Source organism: Fusarium coffeatum (genome assembly GCF_003316985.1).
Source record: "Fusarium coffeatum strain FIESC_28 chromosome Unknown BRIP53273_contig_451, whole genome shotgun sequence".
Taxonomy (NCBI): Eukaryota; Fungi; Ascomycota; class Sordariomycetes; order Hypocreales; family Nectriaceae; genus Fusarium; species Fusarium coffeatum.
The window spans coordinates 12087-34830 of NW_022158240.1; the positions used below are offsets into that span (position 1 = coordinate 12087).

Below are 22744 nucleotides of genomic sequence, written 5' to 3' on the forward strand. Positions count from 1 at the left end.
TCAACTTTTAAGCGATTGGATGCTGTCTTAGCATCACTGGTATGGAAACCCCCTCTTGGTCGTGTTATGCCGAAATGAAGCGCCCTGGTGTGCTGTGGCGTGGCTGTACAAGTGCATGCGTATGTATTGATATCTGGAGTCCTTGAGGCTTTTGCTTCAGACATGGATGTCATCTCTAGCGTGTCTTTACTGTATATTCTGCTGCCGTTGCTACACCACGGTGATTCATGCATGATACGACTCGGTCCTCAGAAACGTATGTGGAATCTATCATGGAACATCAACATGTGCCTGCGGGAATGGCGATCGAAGCTCGTGGTGACCAAGACCCTGCAATTCAAGTTGCAGATTGATTGTGTCATGGCGAGAAACGTGTCTAAAGCACCACCATCATCTTGGCAGGATGGCTTGGCCCCATTGTTGTTACATCTGATCATCCGAAAGCGTCTCACCTATATCCAGACCGAGAGTACAGCATCATAGTCCGATATAGAATCCTGACGACAGTTTGGAAATCACAGAGTGTCGGCTTGTTGATTGGTTTAGACCTTAAGTCGTTAGTGACGGCGTTTTTCAAATGGCTACCTAGGTAGGGAGCTACATGCAGTGGTACACAAATGCGAAAAGCATTTCCATGATGAGATCCAGATGTCAGTTGTATGTATGACTTGCACACAAAATATTCAACCCTTAAGACACCCAAGCATTGAGTCACTCGGACCGTGAATTTGTGCATTCAACTACGTCTTGATATTACCTCGTCATCTCTTCCATAAACTTGGCGCTCTTCTTCCGCCGTTGTTCGTCCATGGCTCATCCGTCTACCATTCAAACGGAAAGCAGTTCTGAGGCTGTTTCCACTGGCAGGTGTTGCCCCCGTGTTCCGACTCGGTGTTCGGGTTCCATCCCGGATTGCTTTGCGCGCCCAATCAGTATCAACCCTGAGTCCATGGGGCTTCCTCGCCCTGTAAGAAGTGATAGGTGAAACCCTATCATCAATAACAGCCCGCGATGGTGTTTGTGCTTGCTGAAGACGGTTGAGAGCAAGATCCAGCTGAGATCCGGTGGGAAGCGGCGGTACAGGTGGTGGGGGAGACGAAAAGAGCGGCTCAGGGGCATCTTGGATAAAATTCCTCCAGGCAACGAGACTCTCGTTGCTTGTGCGACTATCTAAAGCTAGACTCTTTCGAATCTCATGATCTCTAGTCGCGATACTTCCAAAAGAACTTTTGCGGCTCGGCCTCTTAGGCGACTGTCTTCCCTCGAGCTCACGTTCAACCTTTTCCCGGAAGAAAGCTCTTCGCTTCTCTATCTCCTGCTTATCCTCTCGGTGGCCTGATAGCCAGGGTGAGGAGCAAGGCGGCTCTGGCTGATCATCGTCAAACGGACGCCAGGCCAGCTGAGGTGAAGCTAGTGTTCTTGGTGTCGCTGGCGCACCGTGATCAGAACGCATACGACGAAGATTGCTACCGATCCCCGATGAGGGTGTCCTCGGAACGCCAGTGCTATGTTGCTTCGTTGTGGATGGAGTTCTGCGGTGAGCAAACTTTTGCTCTCCAGTATGAGGCAGAGGGGATCGAGCTTCACTCTGTGTGTCAAACTGCTGCTCTAAGTTTTGGTGTGCCTTGCTAGGAGTGTGTTTCGACCCGGTTCGCTGTGAAAAATCCCTTGTAGAAGGAGGTGCAAAAAGTCGAGTATCTTGATGGTTCAAGGTATCATGTGAACCTATCTGATCACTTAACACAGAAGGATCTGTGTCGTCTTTGACTCCACTGTGCGACACGATCCTATGTCTTCGTGGTGTCGTTGCGATAGATTTCACCCACTCTTTGACAGAATATTGCTTATAATGGTCTTCATCATGTGCATCGTGGAAGCTTCTGATCTTTGGGGTCGTCTCGTCCAAACTTCTGCTAAGCTGGTCTTCTCCAGGATCCTGAAGGGGATACCTGAGGCGTGCTTGAGTATCCTGGAGGTTAAGCATTATGCCCGACCTAGGAAATGTGCCATGAATGACATTTTCTTGGAGGTGTTCAGGTGTGAATCCAGAATGCTCAGTATTCTCCAAATTGTGTGAAACTTGATGTCGGAGCCTTCTGGTAGATTGCGTTGGGGTGATGATTGTCGAAGCGGACCGCTGAAGACCTCGGGGTGTTGGGGTCGTATTAGCAAGATTGGGTATCATATTGTCTAGGGCCCGCGGTGTGCGGTCGCCTTCTGTTACTGTGTGATTGTCATGATCGTCGTCTCCGTTATCGACAGTAGCAAATTTATAGTCCATGGCCTTGCTGTGGTCGCATGAGGTCTTGATTTTAATCCGTCCAACTGTTGATGAGACATCAGTTTTCAGCTCATCAAACATGCCTGACCATCTTCGATCATCATCTGCGTTCGCACGTGGTCTCTGCCGCTTAATCTGCAAAGGCTCTGGCTGGAATTCGGATATCATCGACTCTGCATCGATATCCCACAAGTCGGCTTTTAACCCCTGATGTGGTTTATCGCAAGGGCTCGATATTAACCGAGCTTGTCGAACGTCCTCGGAGACGAATTGACCACCAGAATCGCCGACAACACGCTCCGTAAGAGTCCCTGGTGTCAATCGGTGAGTCGGTTGGATTGCTATAGGAAAGCGAGCAAGTGGACTGCGCCCATCGGTAATAGTCAACGGGTCAGGAGTGGGTTCAATCATCTTACCCTTTGTTTTCGGCGTGGCAAAGCCCAGAACCGACAGGTTCTTTGTGCAAACACTTGAAAGTTGTCTTGATAGTACGAAGTTTCCAACGTCGCCCTGGAGTTCTCCATCAACTTGGTCTGAATATCTTATCAGAGATTCCATCTCGGAGCTCTTTTGAAACGCTGAAGAGCCATTCTTGCCTCCTACTGAAGCTACTCGACTGCAATATTCATCTCGGGCCTCGGACGCTGAGGGTAGACACACAGAAATATCTCCTCCTGTGGCACTTTTCGGCTGAGAAAAGGTTTTCTTGTGATCACTAAAGCCACCACTCACAGGTGTGGTGACATTTGAAATCTCACAACGATCTTTTTGATCTTCGCTCATCGGTCTCCAGTCCTCAACTCTGCCTCCAGCTGGCCCTATATCTGTCAATATCGATGTGTAGAATCTGCGGTTGCGGAGTGTTAGTGGGACTCACCTCGGTGTGGTATTGCTAGACCCTTTCCATCACGAACGTCAGCAGAGTTGCAACTTTCTATTCTTTTGATGGGCCATTGTGTATGCGGAGCTTTTTTGTCACCTCCATTGAAATCCGACTTGTCTGTGAAGAGGGGTAAAAGATCAGGAGTCTTTCCGAGGTGTAATGATAGACGCATAGGCCCGGTATAGTGCTTCTCTGGGAAGGGTGTCGATACCTGCCGTCCCCTATTAGACGTTTCTCCATCTGTTCCAATAACAGGATTGAAATCATCAGAGATAATATCACGTCGAATAGTATCAGGAATTCGGGGAATAATGAGAAATTTCTCATGGTTCTGTGTCCAAAACCACTCTGCATCATATCTTGGAAGTCTACGCTCTCGGTTATCGCGTTCTGCCAGGGATTTCTCTGTCAGATACATGCGAGCGTATTCCATGGACGAAATCCGGGGTTTTACAAGCTTCCACGTCGGTCTAGAAAGACTTTCTGTTTCTGTTACTGCTTTTTGGACACTCAACCCTTGCGCGTTTGGTGCGGCAGGCGACTCAAGACTGTGTAGAACGCCTGGAGACAGATGAGGCGCTTCATGCCTGTTATCTTCGGCACTCGATTTCCAGTGCTCCACACCTACAAACGGTTCAGATCGAGAGGTCTTACTCGTGGGTATTCGTGGGTATTCCTTTTGGTTTGACCTAATAGTGTTGGAACCAGACATAGACCCGTTCAGCTGCTGGAAAGGAGTGTCCTCCGATCTTTTCTTATGCGGCGAGTCAGGTCGGTGGTGCTTTTTCTTCATGATCTTGTTCAATACTCCTGGTGCAAGCTGCGTTCTAAGTATATCTGGCATACAAGTGACCGGGGGTGAATTCCCGCCTGCCTCATCCTCGCCGTCGATATCGTACTAGAATTCTCGATTATCAGCGAGTTCTGCAGGTAGGAGAAGGCCGAGAGATGCCTGTTCTTGTGTCGACATGTCGAGCTCTCGGGCTAGAGGGTGCTGGTGAAACAAGGTTTTGGAAAGATTGTTGGGATAGCAAGGAACAGGTGGCGGATCGATCTCTCTAGCTAGCAGAGCACCATTCGTTATTGCAGGGCTTATTTCTCGACCTGGCATACCTCTGAGCAAGGGGTGAAAGGCCAGAAGAGGTCCGGTGATAGCCGACGTTTTTGTTGACACTTGGCTAGCGAGTGATGTGTTCTGGGTAAGAACGACGTTATTGAGTTTAGATGAATCTACCGGCGGTCGGTCATAACCGATTGATGTATCCGTGCCGGACACCATGATAGAGTCAGCAGATACTGCATGATAATGATAGAGTCCGTTGTCGCCCTTTCTTCTTTCAAGATCGTTTGTAATGTTCAAACACACTGGTTCCAGCTTCTTGAATTCCTCACAGTAGCGCACCATAGCATCCCTGGCTCTTGGATAGTCGGGGGTATCACACCAGCAGCGCAGCTTCATTTGGATAACCTCCTGTCGCTCTCGTGAGAAACAGTCCTTGGAAGTCAGATGCTCGAAGACTGAGAAGCGAACACTATCACGGACGCCTGATGAATGCGGGGTCGGATCTATATCATCGTCGTTGCCCAGGAGCACAGCCGAAGGCACCAGAGCATTGAGTAGTGCCATTATCTGAGTAACCTCCTTCCTTTGCTTGATATCCTTTGTCAGCTCTTGGGTGAGAATCTGAAACAGTCAGCTAACTAAGCTTTATATACGGTATAACACGTCTTACACATATTCTTAACCCGGCATGCAGGTGCTTGAAGTTGGCAGATGACATCCGTTCAAGCTCCTTAAGCATTGGAGGTCGGCATTCGCGTGGCGAAGCAGCTTCGATGGCAGTATGTGTAGCTTTGAGAAGGCGAAGACGGCGAATCTCCATTGCATCCAGGTAGCCTAAGCCATTCATGGCGAGATCAAAATTGATGCCTCCATTTTGAGGCTTTCTGAAGATGGTAGAAGCGATGTACTTGGCATATTTGCGAGTATTTGCATCATAGTCGACTCCTCTAGTGATGCGAATTGCTGGCCAATCCTTGATGATCTGAGCACGAACGCTTGAGTCGTTGTCGAATGATAACAACCGCCTTCTCATTTGTTGTGCAAATCCGCACTGTTGAGGGTTCAGGTCATCGGCCGTGCCATCTATCAGGTCTTTGATAGCATCGTAACCACTGCCTAACCACCAGGCTTCAAGGTCGGCGGCGTACGGTGGCATCGCTCCTGAAGATCTATGATTCACCTATGAAGAGGAAACATGACGCATGTGCGAGATTGTTCAGAAAGCAAAGACGTTATGAAGTTGGCAGAGCGCGATGGGGAAAGTTTTGATTAACTTTGCGTGTTGCTAAACGGGCGGCGAACCTGAGGCGAGCGTTTGAAGTGAAGTTTGTAGGTCGCCGAGAGATGTTATGGCCTCATCATTGTAAACACCAGCTGTAGGTGCAGGTGCAGGTGCTTCCAAGCGGTCGGGGCCTTGCAGTTTTGGTGTTTGCCCGTTTGCATTGTCCGTGGGCGAGTGCCTGGAGGCAAGACGTTTTCAAGGCAGGTATTCACTGTCCAGCTCTGCTCTTGCCTTCCACTTTCACTTCCACTTCCATCGTGATTGAATGCAAGTGCACCATTGCATCCATAATATCATATATCACATGCCATCTTCTTAAATCCTGTCGTTGTTCCTCTAACGGAATCATATTTTATTCACTAATAAAACACTGGGTCTCTGTGATGTTGACTGCAATTCATTTCGTGAGGTCATTTTTGAGGTGGACATTAGTGACATGCATCTCGAACCCCTGACCTGCTGAATCTCCATTCAGGTTTAATTGACGAGGCCTCCTGCATTCCCCGCTAAAACGGGCTAGTGCCGAGAATAGCGGACCCTCTCACTGAAATTACAGGGGGAGCTTCTGCAGCTGTCGCCGATGATCTGGTTAAATTTGGGTGCCAAGGCCAATCGCAGCCAGTTTCAGGGCAGCTAACTGTCACTGGATGGTTCTGACGCAGCAGTGGACGTCTCGAGGAACCAAAGCTATGGACAATACCTAACTTTGTTTTTAGTCGGGACAAGACTAAGCCAAGCTTGAATTGGCCTGGACCTGTTTTTGTTTGGTGCCACGAAGCAAGCAACCATCTGTCAAGCTTGAACTCCAACTCTCTTCCTTTCTTTCCTTCCATTTTCTTTTTTGTCTGTTCTATTGGCAGCTTCATCAGCACATCAATAGGTTGATTAGGTTGTGGATGATACTGCCTGCCTAGTAGATACCTGCATATCTCATCAATGATTCTCCGGCATTCAGGACGCCTGGTGCGTCGCCTCAACCAACCTTCAACTCCAGCTGTCAGCTCCTGGAACTTGGCACTCTCAGCAGTTCCTCATATTCGGCATTGGGGCCCGAACCGAAATCCCAACCTTGTCAGCAAGCTCCAGTTCTCAACCCAGTCTAACAAAAAGAGAGGTATGTTGTCACGTCATCTCATGATTTTTCTGCTTGTACCTAGGTATTTTGGACTCAACCCTGGACATCATGTCTCTTAAGATTGTTGAACTACTATCGACAAGCCATCATGTTGCAGTTCAATCATGTTCACGGATCTTCATTCGTAGAATTATTACTGGATGCTACGTAGTCGAATTTGAATTCGAGTCGTTGCTAATTCTTTCACCCCCAAGTAGATGAACCTCAACGCTTCAATGCCGAGGGCCAAGGAGGTCAAAGACCTTCTTCAGAGCCTTCACTTTTAGTCAAGATGGGAGAATCTGCAGCCACAACTTTCGCTTCCATACTCGTTCTGGGTTTAGGCTTCGCTGCTGCAGGTTATATATATCACAAGTTTTATAAATGGCTTGTCGTTAAAAAGATGACACACGCTTTTGAGCCTGGTGATCCTGTCCTCGACTTGGCTGCAATTGGAAAGGATGTTCCTCACCAACCTGGCGGTACCAGTGAACACTGGATATTCCGTCCCGAGCAAGAACGAGTTGACGCTATCGTCATGGGAAGTATCGCAGGACACTACCACCTCTTGATAGGCGAGAAGGGATGTGGTAAAAGCAGTATGCTCATTGATGCCATGCGGAAAAACGATGGCGATGGTGTTGCCATGTTTGAGGCCCATGCTGACCTCGAAATCTTTCGCATTCGCCTTGGCAAAGCTCTTGACTACGAATTCCACGAGGATTATATCGGCGGATATTTCAGCGAGAGGGGCCCCCGCGACACCACGGCTCTGCTGGATATTGAGCGTGCCTTGAACAAGCTGGAAAAGGTGGCCATGACGAAGCGGAAAGAAAGAGGCAAGCCTCTTGTGGTCATCGTAAACCAGATGCATCTTCTCCGGCACGATGATGATGGACGAGACCTGATTGAACTCCTCCAGCAAAAGGCTGAGCAATGGGCTGCTGCTAACATTGTTACCATGGTTTTCAACTCGGATGATTACTGGGTATACGAGCGCCTGAAGCAGCTAGCCACCAGAATGGAGGTCCTCCCTGTTACAGACCTGCCCAAGCAACAAGCTATATCGGCCCTACAGAGGTATCGACAGAAGTACTGGAAGGAGAACGTTGAACACGGACTTCTCGAAGAGGTCTATGACAGTGTTGGGGGACGCTTAAGCTTTCTCAACCGAGTAGCAAAGAGTCGCGACATGCTTGGCACTTGCGAAAGAATCAAGGAGATAGAAAAGAGATGGTTCCTCAATCAATGCTGGATCTTGGGTAAGGAGATGGATGACGATGTTATGGATCAACAGAAGTGGGCTGTAAGTTGGAACAACTATCATGGTCTTATTGAACATTTCGCTGACTAACTAAAAGGCTGCTGCTATGAGTCTGGCTAAGGCCTTGGTTGACAAAGAAGATGATACGGCGAACGACGAGACGTATGATCCTATTGAAGGACATAAGCTTCCGACATATCCGTTTCACATCGCCCAGCAAATCATGACAAGATGCGACTTTATTCGAGACCTCGACAGGATGAACTTGTTTAGCATCACAAGCCAGGCAGATGTTCGTGCGAGCAGCGTACCGATGCATCGTGCGTTCAGAGAGATATGTTCCGAGCCTGGTTTCGACAAGCACCTGGAACTCACCATAGAGAGAATTGCCGCCATTGAGAGTTTGGGCCGAACCCGCGAGCTTGTCACTAAGGATCTGGTGCTCGGCGGTCAATACGAGATCGAGCAAACCCGAAAAGGTATCACGGTGAAGTTGAGGGAAGGCGAAGAGCCAGAGACAGTACAATGGTTTCCTGGAAATGAGGGGCCGCCAAGTCCAGAAGAATGACCGTATTCATCATTCTCTCGGTAGTGGTCCGATCATGTTTATACAAAGAGCATAACGATGGAAAGGCATAGTCTAGGCGGGATCAAGTGGGCGGACAAAGCGCAGGTGGATGGATATTTCAGTTCGTGATGAAGCGACCTGTACAGCAACTAAACGACTTTACATAGATTCCCTTGACACGTGTCGAAACAGCATTATCTATACAAATATACTCAAGACTAGGTAGTGGCTGTATTTCTTTAGATTAATCATCAATATTTTAAGCGCAACATATAATAATACGCATTGCGGTTTAAACACTGGCTTGTTTACATTTACCCATCGGTAAGTGCTCTACAAAAGGGGGTGAATGTTGACCGTGCTTGGCACGTGACCCCATCGGATCTTTGCCACGACAACGCGATCCGAGCAAACATCTCTAGGTTAACCGCCGCCCGTCAGTTTTTTTCGTGACGCCCCACCCTTCTTGCAAGTTCACCTTACCCTACACGTCTACATCTCGCGTTCTTTGGACGAGATAAAAGCTATCGTCGCAAAGAAGCTTTTCGATGTCATCGAACGGCACCGGTAGCAGCAAGTGGCCTGACTTTCGGCTAGCATCTACTCTGCGGTCTCTTGTGCCTGGCTTACAACCCAAAAGGCCAGATAAGCAAAACAACGACAACGCCGCTGGTCACGACCACGACCACGACCACGACAACAAGCAGCAGCACGAGAGCGAACCCCAAAACGAGCTTCATGAAGATCTAAATCCACCATCCAGGATGGCCCACGAAAATATGGAAACCGAGGACCAGCCAATTGATGGTATTGGAGGGTTGAATAGCTACAACAACGATGTTCAGGCTGGTTCAGACAATGATGACCAGGATCAAGACTTCGGCGTGCTCGAAATGTTCGATAGCAACGCGACACAAGCTCCCTACTCATCCCAGCTTAACAATGCATCTTACGACGAGAAAGCACCCGAGGCACTCATGACAGAAGAGGCGCCTTCCTCCCAAACACGAAAGCACAAGCGTGATAAGAAGGAACGCAAACGGAAAAGCACAAGTGACGACGCATCTCTCCAACTTTTGACGGAAGAAGACTCCTCGCGCAAACAGAGAAAGTCCAAGAAAAATTCAGCGCAAGTAGCCGAGATACCTGATAGCCTTGCCGAAAAGAACTCCTCGAACGCATTTCAATCTCTGCCCCAGCAGATTTCAGCCGTCGATCTTTATGATGATGGTGCTACTCCTGCTACTCCTGTTACGCAGGCGAAACGCAAGCGCAATTCTTCCGATTCCACAGATGGCAAAGAGCGCAAAAAGCGTAGATCACGCGACGATGGAGTCGCCGCTGAGTCTCAAGATATCGTGCCAGAAACTCAAGAAGGCGCCCAGAGTACATTGGAAGGAGCGAACACTCGCGACTCTCCAGCTGCATCGTTTTCGCGTACTCGGAACGCGCCTCGTCTAGGTGCCATCGATGATGACGTTGCAGATGATCCCCCAGAATTGCCACGGTCACGAGAGGGTAGTGCCGCTCCCGACGAGATGGACTTGGACGTTTCGACTGCACAGGGAGAGCAAGAAGAAAAAGGCAGTGGACCAGTCGAGCCCCGTGAAGTCAATGGGTCACAAAACACTCACAATGAAGATGTTGAGAGAATGGCCCGAGAAGCGTGGAATGAGCATGTCATCAATGCGCAGAACAACACCAACACCCAGGACTCAGCAGACCAGCACGATAAGATTGAGATTCCCACATCTGCACAACGTCAACAGACAACTCAGGATGTGTACGATATTCCGGGAAGTCCTCTACAAACCCCGGACGCGCCCATCGCAAGCGCAAAGAAATCGCGGACCGCATCAGCTAAGACAAAGAAGGCCAAGCCCACATTCTTTGAAAAGTCGCCGTCTCCTGATCAAGATGATCTCGCCCCTTTAGCATCGCCCTCTGCCACAACACAGGCACCTCCAAAGCGTGCTAAGAAAGCTTCGAACCGTAAAAAGTCTGAGGCTAATGTGCCTCGTTCAATGCAGGCGGGACAGGATGAGGAAGAGCCAAGAGCAGCAGGTGCACGCCGTGATCGAACGGACAACCATACCAAGGGACGTTTCAGTGAAGAAGAACTCGGCCGTATCGCAAAAGCAGTTGAGGCCTATCGTTCTGCCAACGATATGGAACAGTATCAGCTGAACACGATGATCCATGCGCCTGGAGGCACGGCCGCTGGTGAAGAGCATGCCGCTTTTTGGGACCGAATCTTTGCAACTTGCCCAGACCGTCACCGACAGAAAATTATCAACATTACCCGAAAGAAGTTTCATAACTTCGTCGCTCGTGGCGCCTGGACTACCGAACAAGATCAGGAGCTTCGTGATCTGATTGAGACCAACGGCAAGAAGTGGTCCAAGATCGCGGGTATCATCAACCGCCACCCTGAAGATCTCCGAGACCGTTACCGCAACTACATCATTTGCGGAGCCAGTCAGCAAAAGGATAGATGGACAGAGGAAGAAGAACAAAAGCTGGTTGAGGTTGTCATGCATACCATCGATGCAATAGACCAACAACGACACGACAATCCAAATGACACGAGGTTCCAGAGGCCGTACGTGGAGCTTATCGACTGGCAAACGATTAGCGAGCAGATGGGAAGAAAACGCAGTCGCCTCCAGTGTATGACAAAGTGGAAGGCCATGAATATCAAAACTCACGTCAAGGACCAGCTGGCATCTGCTGCACCCGACGCCTCCATCACTTTCCGCCTGGAGAAGGCGCGCCGTCAAATCGCTGCCATGCCTGATGAAGAACGCTATCGTATGGTCTTGGCCATTCACAACTCATCGGCGCGAATCGAGTCCAAGATTCCTTGGCAACGACTTGTTGATAAAACCTTCCGCGCCAGCTGGCATCGACCTACACAGATGCTTTTGTGGCGACGCCTGAAGCGCACAGTACCTGGCTTTCAAGAGAAGAGTGTACGCGACTGCGCAACATATCTGATGGATCTTTACAGCCAGACCGGCGAGCTCCCGAATGTAGAGGACACTCTCTACGACGATGCAGAAGAAGTGGAGTTCGTGAACAGTATTCCGATCGGTCAGATCAACAGTAGCACACCCGCAAATGGCCAGAATATCAGTGCCGAATACATCACCGAGGCTGACGAGGATGGAGACGAGTACCAGGCTGGTGAAGAGGCAGATGAGCACCAGACTGGCGAGTACGGTATGGTCGACGAGAACATTCAGCCCGACCTGCCTATTGCACCCATGGAAGATTACAGCCCTGCTCCAACGGCATCAATGGACCCGGTTGCACCAGTCGCGGATCTAGCACCTATGGAACCTGCTGAAATGGTTGACCCAGCTCTCTCTGCCGAGCCCATGCCACTCGAAGAGATCGAAGAGGAGGTGCCGCCCAGCGTCGAAGAGCAGGGACTCATCAACAAGCCTGTGGGCACTCCTGTGTTTGCCGAGCCAGCGCCTCCCAAGGCCACTCGGGTGGCAAAGAGAACAGGTTTTGGCAAAGCCAAGCCGCCGAAAGCTCCACGAAAGTCGTCAGCTCGATCTACACCAGTCAAGTCCACACCGACCAGACGTTCTACAAGGCGTGCCGCAGCTCCGTCTCAAGACCCCATCGAGGATTCCGAAGGAACACAACCTTCTGCTCCCGCAGATGATGATTCTGAAGTCGAAGACGCCAAGACACGCAAACGAAAGACGCCTAGCAGGTTCCGGTCCACTACCACTACCGAGCTACCCACTGCCGCTGACGACTCGGACAGTGTGATGGACGACATGGAAGACATGCCTGCACGCATCAGATAAACAGCGAGTAATTGCAGTGAAGCAAGAGGATAGGGGGGATGAACAAATATGAGAAGTGGTAGAGTGAGTGTTCGGCTGACGCGGTTGTACAATCACCAAGCCTTCGCACTAAAGCCGACGTGTAATACTAGTTTAGTGTTTTCCATTGCTAATACGGAGTGGGCTGAGTGCGGTAATTCATCAAAGGATGACAATGCATGATATAGAAAGGGTCATTGATTGCGTTTCCTCAATAACAATGGTATTTTTAATATTAACATTCCCATTTCGCCATGTGTCAGTCGAAGACATTTATATACAAATCTTGACGTCTCTCGTTAGTCTGCTTGAGCCGTCTGCTGGGGACTTTCATAAACTCGTCGTAACCCATGTCCATCACGTCCTGAACACAGATTGTGCATGTCATAACAACCAATATCTTTCTGATCCCAGACTCTACGACAGGTTTCTTGTGTAGATCTTGGGTTAACATCCTTCTTTATCGAATCTCGGGTTCCCGCATGAACTCGGGAATAGATAGACCTCCCTCACCAGGTTCAGAGTGAGCAGTGCCGAAGTTGCTCATTCGGGTACGGGTGACACCGGCATCAGCGCGGCCGATAGCGTTATCCAACAGCCCGACAACGTCGTCGACGGGGTTCCCGTCACGTCCAGGGCCAAGAGCTGAGTCGTTATCGAAAGAGTAGATTTTGATACCACGTAGATGTGTATCCTTGCCGTTCTGGTGGTTCTCAAGGATCTGCATCTGCACAACCCACGCAACAAGAGTATTGCCGTCAGGATCACCGCCGGCGCCAGCAATGGGGACTTGTTGCCAACCCACAGGATTCTCCATGGCCATGGTTGCAAACTCGATGAGGTTGTTCTCACTAGTACCGGCTTTGAAGACGACCTTGGTCGGGGTGTAGGATTCGTCCTCATTATAATCGACATAAAATCGAATGTCCCGAATTCCAACACGCTTGGTGAAGTACATGGTGAGTTTATGGGGCTGAGGGCCGTCGGATCTTGAATGAATGTTAGTTGAAGAAGAGGCAATAGGCTACAAATTCACTTACTGCCAGAATTGCTTGAGATCATCACTCTTGAGCTCTTCGACTCCGTTACCAGGCTTGTGACTACTGACGGTAAAGCGAGCGAGGTTAGAGACCTCCTTGAGACCGGCCGTAGCGGGATCGAAAAGGGGAGCTATGTCCTGAGCATGCTCTTCATCGACATCGTCTTCCTCATCCTCATCTTCATCCTCATCGGCGTCTTCCTCTTCGATGCTCAAATTTTCGTCTTCATACTCCTCTGGTGAGCCACTTGGCTGATTAGCTTCTGAGTCTTCCTCATCAGCAGCAGCAGGAGTACCGTTGAAAGAAGTCTCGGCTCCAGTGACTATGGCGGCAGCTTGTGCGGGCATTGGACGAGCTCGGCCATGGAGGATACTGTCATCAGGTTCAGGCTCAGAGCTAGAGCCATCGTAATCGAGTTGAGGCATACTGAGACGTGGGCCTTGGGCAACTTGTGTGCCTATAAGAGCGTTAATATACCGTCTTGTTTGCCTCTCTCTCTCTCATTCCTCTCATGTTTCTCATTGATTCGTTCCTCAAGAATCTCCATGTTCTGTTCGGCGGCGTGAATGGCGGCATCATCATTCTCCTTTTCTTCCCATGTGCAAAAAGGAAGTGGTCTTATAAGTCGCTCGCGCTCGCAAAGCAATTCGCCGTTCTTCTGTTTGAAAGGAAGATTGCCGAGAGGAACTCGAGCCAAACGCCCTTTATAGCAGTAGGGATGGCTGCGCTCAGAAACCTGACGCCGACGAGGAGGCATGTTCGCGAAAGCAGGGGAAGTTTTTCTTAGATATGCAGAGATGAAGAGTGTATCAAGCTCGCAGGGTGCTGTGGAAGTGTCAAGTGAAAATGTCACAGGTCAAGCAGGGCTTTGAACTTGATGGCAGGTAAAATACCCTTTGATCAAGTAAACGGTGCACGCAAGCTATCACTCGATACCAGCTGGCCAACTCTCAACACTGCCACATTGCAACGGTCCAAGCAATATTGTACTACGCTATTACCAGAAGGGGGGGCTCAACATAGGAACGAGAATCCAACTTACTTCTGTAGAGACGAAATGGATTTGGGGGTGGTGCTCGACGTCGTCGCTGCTGATCTGGTGGCTGGTTAGGTGTTGGATGAAGCGTAGGCCCATCAGGGGTTATCATAGGGGCAGCAACTGGAGATGCTCCTTGACTTGGATTAAGTCTACTTCTAACAGCAGGGCCGCTTGGAGTGGCAGCAAGTTGGGGGACTGGAGATGAGGCTATCTCGGATGTTTGAGGTCTCGGGCTCGATGCTGATGCTGATGCTGATGCTGCGTTTGCGTGCACATGCGTATTATTTGCATTTGCGCTTGCGTTTGCATTTGCGCTTGTGCTTGTGCTTGTGTTTCCATGAGTGGCAGCTACATGGCGGGCTCTTCTTGAACCTCGTGTGATATCCATACTTGCTACTATAGGTAGGTAGGTAGTGGCAGTAGCAGTGGCAGTGGTAGTGGCAGACAGTTGCAGGCAAGAGCAGTTCAGTTTCCTAGCTAAAATCAACACCTTGATCCATATACAGGCAGTCCAGTACCAACCTACTGACGTACAGGCTGCTACAGCCAATTCCCCTACTGTATTCGTACTTTGATACAGTCACAGTCAATTGATTAGGTAGGTAGGCGCGGTCGCGGTTGTGCATCCAATTAGGGAAAATGTGATGTGAGTGGATGGGTGAGCGCGCTGTCACGTGGTTTCTATTTCAAGCCTTCCCAGGATGGATTAGCTCGCGAGCTGACTCTTACCCCTGTCCTCCAACTCGAATTCTCACCCTGATCTACTATTAACAATGCTTTGACCTTGCCTGACCTGACCTGAAATGGTCTGGGCGTGTCTCAAATATCGGTATCATCTAATTATTGCTACTCGTGAAAGGAGACAGAAAAAAGAAAAGAAAAGAAAGAGGAAAAAGAAACGCAGGGACAATGCCATCACTCTGCAGATCCGTCCAATGCAGCAATTGACTGACTGACTGACTGACTGACATTCACAGTTCCTCGTCTGGTTGCGATCTCGGTTCAGCAAAAGCTTAATTAACTGAGCCAACCTCTCGTTTTTACATCCAAGCGACGATCTCTTCTTTTCCAGGTTCCTGGTTGCAATTATGACTTGCAGGGGTGAACCAGCCTTTTCTAGCCTCTCTCTTACAGGGACGTTGTACGAATCACGACCCCACACATAGAAAAGAAGAAAAAGACTTCCAGAACATCTTGACTGGAACTGCCAAGTTTGCAGTTTGACTTTGGCTCCCTGGTGGATCGCGTCATTCGCCTCTGAGGCTGAGGAGCTGAGTTGTCGTTGTCGTTGTTGTTCTGCTACGCCGCTGGCTTACATCAATCAAGCAGGGAGGTTATCTTGATACCTAGTCGACCAATGTCGAATGCCCTCCCAAGTCCCAACTGATCTTGATATTCGATACCGTTACATTGAAACAAGTCGATGATTCCTTAATCAAATGGGAAAGGCGGGCTGCCCGTTTAGCCTCCCCTCCCCCCGCAACGACGCCGTGACCATGTCCGTCTACGGTATACCCGTTCAACGGCGACCATGGTACGAATACCGTCCCTTGATTACTACCCACTAAGACAGGCACGAGGTCCCCTGGAAATTAAAGCCATCGACTCAGGTCCTGAGATGGAACGGGTATGCCGAAATAGCTTCAGCCCTTGCCGTCCTGACTAAAGAGTGAGGCATGCAGGAGATCGTCTGATTTCACCTTTAGTGCAAAGCCTAGCAAACATGAAACATCGGCTTGTGGTATCTGCGTTGCTACAGAACATACTGCAGTCTTCCTTTTAGTTGTCGACTAAGGACGGACGTTGGTGACATGCACGGCCTACGTATTGCCCTTTGTTTCGAGTCCTTACGGGCCACATCGCCAGCCTCATTTACAGCCATCATCCCGGCTCCGATCACTCCAACACGCCTCACCTTGAACCATTTCATTGGCAACGATCCGAATTCTTGGTCCAAGCTGCCGCCATCGTTAAGATCTTGGTGCGTCATTGTCGTTTTCACTTAACTACCGGCCTCCCCGCTGGCCACGTCTACTGGTAGATCTTCAGGGTCGTCCCATGGAGCCGGTCCTTCAATGTCCTTCACAAGATCCAAGCTTTGGATCCTCTTTTTGCTTCTGTGAATTCAAGCCAAGGCTTTGGTTGTGGCTCGTCTCAGCTTGTTCGACTTCTATTCGCTCTCAATGCATGCTGACGTTCAGAGTCCTCCCGTGCTGAGCTCACATACCCACCATCAATGCCATCCCAACGATGTCATTAGCAAGGATGGCCTTATTGAACTATCGTCAAGACAGGGTAACAGGACACTTGATGGGCCTTGATGATCCTGATGATCTCTCCGTCCGGACTCGCAGGTGTGAGTCTCATCAGCATAAATATCTAGACATGGCGACTGTTTCGGCCAGCTATCAATCTCAATCATCTCAATCACTTCTAACTGCAAGAGGCGAGAGCTAATCCTGGGGTTTCGTCTGATTTTGTCCCATGTATTTTGACCCTCTGCCTACCATTGAATCAGCTCTTACATCTTCTCCTCCACCCGATATGTCTTCATCCATACTCAATAATCGCTCGGCTCGCAGTACGCCTGCCGTAGCCAACTCCGCCTTTAGCCCTCCTGCCGAAGCCTCCAGCTCTTCGGCCCAAGAGAGAGGTTCAATTGTGCGAGATAACTCTCCTGAAGCCGAGAGCCTTCCATCCAACCCAGCTGTTACGCCTATCATCACACATGGGGATAACCTCGCGTCGCCCAACGGCCGAAGCTCGGAAGCTGATACAGTTGTGCCTCTCCAGCCTGCTGTTAGCCAAGACCCCGCCATTCGATCTCGTCCCGGCTCACGTACCGGTAACTTTGTCACTCCCAAGACCGCTCGCTTCTCTCAGGATGGCGCAGAGCCTGTTCAATACTCGGGCGGCTCGATAAAGTCTGCTCGACGACGTACACGCGAGCGTGATGACTACGACTTTGATCAAGCTGCCGACTACGCACCCATGAGTGACTATGAACGGTACTATCGTACTGAAGGTCGCAATGATCGTGAGCGGTACACTCGAAGGGGTCCTTACCCACCTCCCTCACACATGAACCGTCGTCGAGCACCTCCTCATGACTCGGACGAGGAGTTCTACAGTAGCGATGATCCTCGACTGCCTCCTAATGGTGGACGTAGGATGATGGATGAAGAGTTGGGCTACTCTGGTCGACCTTACGCTTTCCGACGCACTTCTACTCTTAACGGCTTCAACATCACAACCGGCAAACTTCAATGGAATGAGTTAAGCCGACAGGAGAAGTCAGAAATTATGCGTCTTCCATTGACGCAGTGGATGAACTCAAATTTCAAGAACCACTTCGTTGCTAGTATGGGGGAGTTCATTGGTACCACCATGTTCCTCTTCTTTGCCTTTGCTGGCACAGAGGTTGCCAATATCCAGGCCGACACCAACAACAGGACAACCACTGGTGAATCTACAGGCAGTCTTAACGTTTCCAAACTCCTTTACATCTCCATCATCTTTGGATTTTCTCTTATGGTCAATGTCTGGGTCTTCTTCCGTATCAGCGGAGGTCTCTTCAACCCTGCCGTCACCATGGCCATGTTGATGGTCAAGGCCATTAGCATCACAAGAGCTGTCTGTCTGTTCCTCGCCCAAATCCTTGGGTCCATGCTTGCCTCGGTTGTTGTGCGGTATCTATTCCCCGAAACATTCAATGTTCGAACTACTCTTGGTGGCGGTGCATCTCTGGTTCAGGGTGTATTTATCGAGGCTCTTCTTACTGCCGAATTGGTCTTCACGATCTTTATGCTTGCCAAGGAGAAGCATCGAGCTACCTTCATCGCTCCTGTGGGCATTGGTCTGGCCCTCTTCATTGCAGAGATGGTCGGAGTCCAGTTCACTGGAGGCTCGCTCAACCCTGCTCGAAGCTTCGGTCCCTGTGTTATTACCGGTAGCTTCGATTCGGAGCACTGGATCTACTGGGTTGGCCCTGCCATCGGTTCACTGATCGCCGTATGCTTCTACTGGTTCATCAAGACCCTGGAGTATGAGATGGCCAACCCTGGCGCCGATGGCGACGATCTCAACGACCCCACAAAGAACCCTGAAAAGCGAGCCGAGATCCAAGCTGCCAAACCGGCGGTAGTGCCCACAGCAGCTTTTGGCACCGGCAAGACGGCTTCCATTCTCAGTTAATGTCCGAGTTCATGAACTCATGGCTGCATGAGCGAGAACGACATGTATATGAAACATCAATGACTGGACGATGAAAGCTGACACATGCGACATGATGGTTCATGGAGATGATTGCTCAGTACAGCACAAATAAAATGAACTTTTAGGTTAGGGCAACATGGGAGATGATCGTACAAGCAAGGATTTACGATTTGGGACTGGCTTTAAATTGTGTAATGGCAGGAGTTAGGTTTATAGCGTTTTTGTATCACATTTCAAGCTTCAGCTAGTACATTTGGCAATCTGGGTAAAATCTTGATGGTATCTTCAAACATGCTTGTATGGGCAGTGAAGAATAAAAGGACCATACCGCAGAAACTTGCTCAAGCATGTTGGAAGCCGTTATGAGTTCGTTGCTCTTATATGAGAAGCCTACTGCACGAGGGCTTCGTCGGATACGTGAAAGGGCAATACGTCCCGCTGATAGTTGATCAAGCACACGAATGAAGAAGGCCATGCTAGGATAGGAGTATTCCGATATTGTACCATATCATATAGTAGATGCTGCAATGGAGCCATCAACTTACACGGTGAGGTAACATCATGGTGCAAGGGCAAAGACCATGGGATGTTGATGAGAGGTGTCACCAAGCCACTAAACCATTCAATCTTTCAGCAGTTCTGGACGTACTTGTGTTGAAAAACTACGTGGAGGATTGCTTGCATCGGAGTTCTGTCTGCACGCTCTCGGTATAACATATTCATACAAGAGCTGATCTCTGTTACTAAGCAGATGGTCTCGACAATACAGTGAATGCCCAAAGTTTGTTGTCAAATCTGACAAGATCCAGATTCTCCATGGTTCCTTACTTTATTCAGCAGCTATCATTCTCCAGAAAGTATCCCGCCAAAAGTCCAACAAGTATCTGTGCCCTATATTGGCCTCTATGGTGAGTCCGGCTCAACATCTGATAGTTCCATCATCTCTATCAACTCCATCAACTCTCGCTCCTCTCGCTGACGCTGTCGTCTGGCACGAAGGTTGCTCACAGTGAAGCAGACGGCGAGGTAAGAGAGAACGAAGGCGACGATGCCCCCTACGGCGCCAAGCATGAATCCAGCTGCGGAATCACGAGTGAATGCAAGATGGGCGCTATCAGGCTCAGGGGTTGTGATGTTGAGGTATGTCATGGTCGCGGTCTCGTTTAGTGATTTCAGGTATGGGATACGGTATAGCTCTGCGAGTGATTCTTGGTAGTCAAAACTCGATTTATCTGTCGGGGGTTGGTGGTTAGATACTTTTTTGAGATTGTCTACCTATCCTGGCAGACTCACAAGCGTAGTTTTGATAAGGAAGCTGTTGGTTATGTTCGGTCAGGTCTTCCGTGGTATGTTTAGGAAAAGTTTATGAAGAGTTGTGAAGTACTTGGATGAACAAAAGGGCGGTTGTGTGCAGCGAACGTACATGGCAGTGACAACCAGCTGGCAGGTTGCTCATCACAGAAGCTTAGGAACAAGTATTGGGTTTCTTGATCTTGACTGCTTGCTCTGTCACTTGGTTGGGCACTGCCAGTGATGTACAGTTGGTAGATTTGTTTACGACGAACACTACCTATGTTCGTTCTGGGTTCAACTGTTCAACATAGACGATAGGTACATGTGTTCTTACTGAGCCTTACAAGGCCCTTTGTAGCCATCATCTTCTTTTCTTGAACTGGAAATGCGCGGAGCTAATTATGTGCCTGTTACCTTGATTCTAACAAGAGCAGCAGGTAACAATAGTTGTAGTGAAGGGGCGTATAGGCTAAGCTCGTGATGATTTAAGGACCTTGACATATTTCAGAGAACTTCCATCACAAGAACCATACTCTCTCTAGGGAGCATCTTTAAACAATCCTGGTATTGGACTGCATGTGTGTTTGACTATACACCCGTTTTGGTCTTAATCAGGGGACAAGCAAGCATAATATGTTAATACTTGCAAAATCAAACGTGTGCTTAACAAGGTTACAAAGAAGCCCCGTTGGCTCAGTGGTAAAGCGTATCACTAGTAATGATAAGATCACTGGTTCGATTCCAGTACGGGGCATGTGACTTATTCTTTTACTATTTTTGCCGATCAACAAGCCCTTCTACAACACCTTAATAGTATGTATCTTGAGATATTCGTGTGTTGAGCTTCTGCTTGCCGTGACTACTGTTTTGGATGCATGCGCACGTGGCTTCCTATTGCGACTATAGGAAGGGGTGGCTAACATGTGAGAGTCGTCTTTTCCCTCGTATTTATGCCATCTTGAGTTTTCGCATTCACAATCTACATCCCGTAGTACATTTGGACCTCAGAAGTGAAGCCCGGTTAACTTTATATTAAATTAGTAAGTAGTTCATGATTAGCACATTCAACGTGCCGTACAAAGGGAAATTATTGACATGAAGTACATAGTCAAAATCTTTATACCTTATGAGCCTACCCTACACTAACGATGGTCAGTACTGTGCTTGAGACAATATTTAAGTGACCAAGAATAGATGCGTAGCTCCAAGTCACATATTTGTTTTCAGGTCATAAGCAACCATCATGCATTCTTGCGTGATTGATGGACTGTGCAGCATACGAGTGCCTCGTGACAGGCCTTATCATCTCCCATCTTGATGGTTTCAAGATAAGCTGTTGGACGTAAATACATCACGTAGTTCATGATCTACTTTGGCAAGCACTGGATAAAATGTCTTATACCCTATCCTCTGTCGTCAAATGCTTTTGATAGTGTGATGCTATTCTAACCTGTTGTCATGACTTCACGAGATTGTTTCATTACAGACGAAAAAGCGGAGAGTGGGTCAAAAGAGTAATTAACCAGACTGGAATAATAGACGGAAAGATGGGCAAATGCGCCAGGAGTCAAACAAGACTAGTCCTGTCAATGATGGCGCGTGCTTGAAGCGTTGAATTGAGAGATATCCATTGGTATTAATAAGCATAGGACAGCACGCGACAAAAGAGGTAGACACCGACCGCATTTCGAAGTCTTGAATGAAACTTGAAAGAAGAGGACTCAAGTTACGATGGATGACGACGGAACCCGAACAAGGATCATGTCATGAATACCCATTAGTACAGGAACAGGCACAGGAACAGTAAATTAAAATTGATGTCATCCGCCCACTCGGCCCCCTTTTCGCTTGGGCATGCTCATCAATACAGAATGATGGACGGGCGATGCCGAGCCAAGACTGGGCAAATGAGTGGAAATTTACTAATTATCATCTTGACGAGATAGAGAGTATTCATTACTGGTAATCAACCTGCCAAAGTTTGACTGATGACGGCCGGCCAGTCAAGATGAATTGGATTGGATGCTTTGCATGTGCCATGATAATATGAGTCGTTCATTGCAACGCTACGAAACTTGGGTCCTTGCCAGAAGTTGATTGCAGGTATCAGCAAAGCAAAACATCTATGCAAATGCATTATTCAGTCCAAGTCTGAAGTTGATAGAAACGCTGACTGTGATGATATACATTTGGGGGCGTGTGCATCCACCAGATACGACCTCATCATTAAAGTAGCAATTTTATGTGCTTTTCAGTAGTATCTCGGCTGTCGTAATTGCATGTATGTACAGTATGAACCCGTAGACTCTTGAATCCTTTCTCGCAATAATCAGTTAGTCCACATACATACATGCGTAGTACCTTATCTAGGTAACTAAGCAAGGGGTTGGGAATTAGAATCACCGCCTGTTTGCGGGGGCCATACATTAAGTCAACTACGTAGGTACGTAGGCAGTAAGGATTATCACGGGCTGTTGATCAATGCACGGATGGCTTCCATGCGTGGATATGGAGGTTTTCATGGATGTCTGTCAGACGAGTTTAAAGATAACAGTACTATATGGATAACCTGATGTTATATTACCATCTCCATCATCACTCTGTGTTTGTGTCGTCTGTCCTTCAACCGTACAATGCAGTGCAATACAATTGTATAATGCAGTATCAATATGAGACACTGTCTTGGTCTTTGACTTTTCCTCCTGACGCTTCCGTCCACGTTGTTATATCTTCAGACCAAGTCACTTATGGATCGCTTGTAACTTGTAGTGTCCGTTTTCATATTAGCGTTTTTTCCTTTGTTCCCTTTCAACATTGACTTTTCCTTTGATCTTCCGCATCCGTGGTAAAAAAAAAAAAA

The 22744-nt window shown here is 48.7% G+C and overlaps 6 protein-coding genes across 6 annotated transcripts; 3 read left to right on the forward strand and 3 right to left on the reverse strand.

The window, feature by feature from the left end:
- Positions 1-736: 736 nt before the first annotated feature.
- On the reverse strand, positions 737-5383 carry FIESC28_11641 (uncharacterized protein; the record flags this gene model as incomplete). Its single annotated transcript, XM_031165761.1, has 4 exons — positions 737-3099; positions 3159-3974; positions 4278-4848; positions 4898-5383. The coding sequence occupies 4 exons, from the start codon at positions 5381-5383 to the stop codon at positions 737-739; spliced, it is 4236 nt and encodes a 1411-aa protein (XP_031010177.1).
- A 1532-nt stretch (positions 5384-6915) lies between these two features.
- On the forward strand, positions 6916-8455 carry FIESC28_11642 (uncharacterized protein; the record flags this gene model as incomplete). Its single annotated transcript, XM_031165762.1, has 2 exons — positions 6916-7929; positions 7985-8455. 2 exons carry the CDS (start codon positions 6916-6918, stop codon positions 8453-8455), a joined length of 1485 nt encoding a protein of 494 aa, XP_031010178.1.
- A 548-nt stretch (positions 8456-9003) lies between these two features.
- Positions 9004-12279, forward strand: FIESC28_11643 (uncharacterized protein; the record flags this gene model as incomplete). Its single annotated transcript, XM_031165763.1, has 1 exon — positions 9004-12279. The coding sequence occupies one exon, from the start codon at positions 9004-9006 to the stop codon at positions 12277-12279; it is 3276 nt and encodes a 1091-aa protein (XP_031010179.1).
- Positions 12280-12757: 478 nt separating this feature from the next.
- FIESC28_11644 (uncharacterized protein) lies at positions 12758-14764 on the reverse strand (the record flags this gene model as incomplete). Its single annotated transcript, XM_031165764.1, has 4 exons — positions 12758-13286; positions 13338-13776; positions 13815-14162; positions 14380-14764. The coding sequence occupies 4 exons, from the start codon at positions 14762-14764 to the stop codon at positions 12758-12760; spliced, it is 1701 nt and encodes a 566-aa protein (XP_031010180.1).
- Positions 14765-16920: 2156 nt separating this feature from the next.
- Positions 16921-18570, forward strand: FIESC28_11645 (uncharacterized protein; the record flags this gene model as incomplete). Its single annotated transcript, XM_031165765.1, has 1 exon — positions 16921-18570. One exon carries the CDS (start codon positions 16921-16923, stop codon positions 18568-18570), a length of 1650 nt encoding a protein of 549 aa, XP_031010181.1.
- A 924-nt stretch (positions 18571-19494) lies between these two features.
- Positions 19495-20047, reverse strand: FIESC28_11646 (uncharacterized protein; the record flags this gene model as incomplete). The annotated part of the gene is made up of 3 exons (XM_031165766.1): positions 19495-19823; positions 19885-19906; positions 20015-20047. The coding sequence occupies 3 exons, from the start codon at positions 20045-20047 to the stop codon at positions 19495-19497; spliced, it is 384 nt and encodes a 127-aa protein (XP_031010182.1).
- Between the last annotated feature and the right edge of the window lie 2697 nt (positions 20048-22744).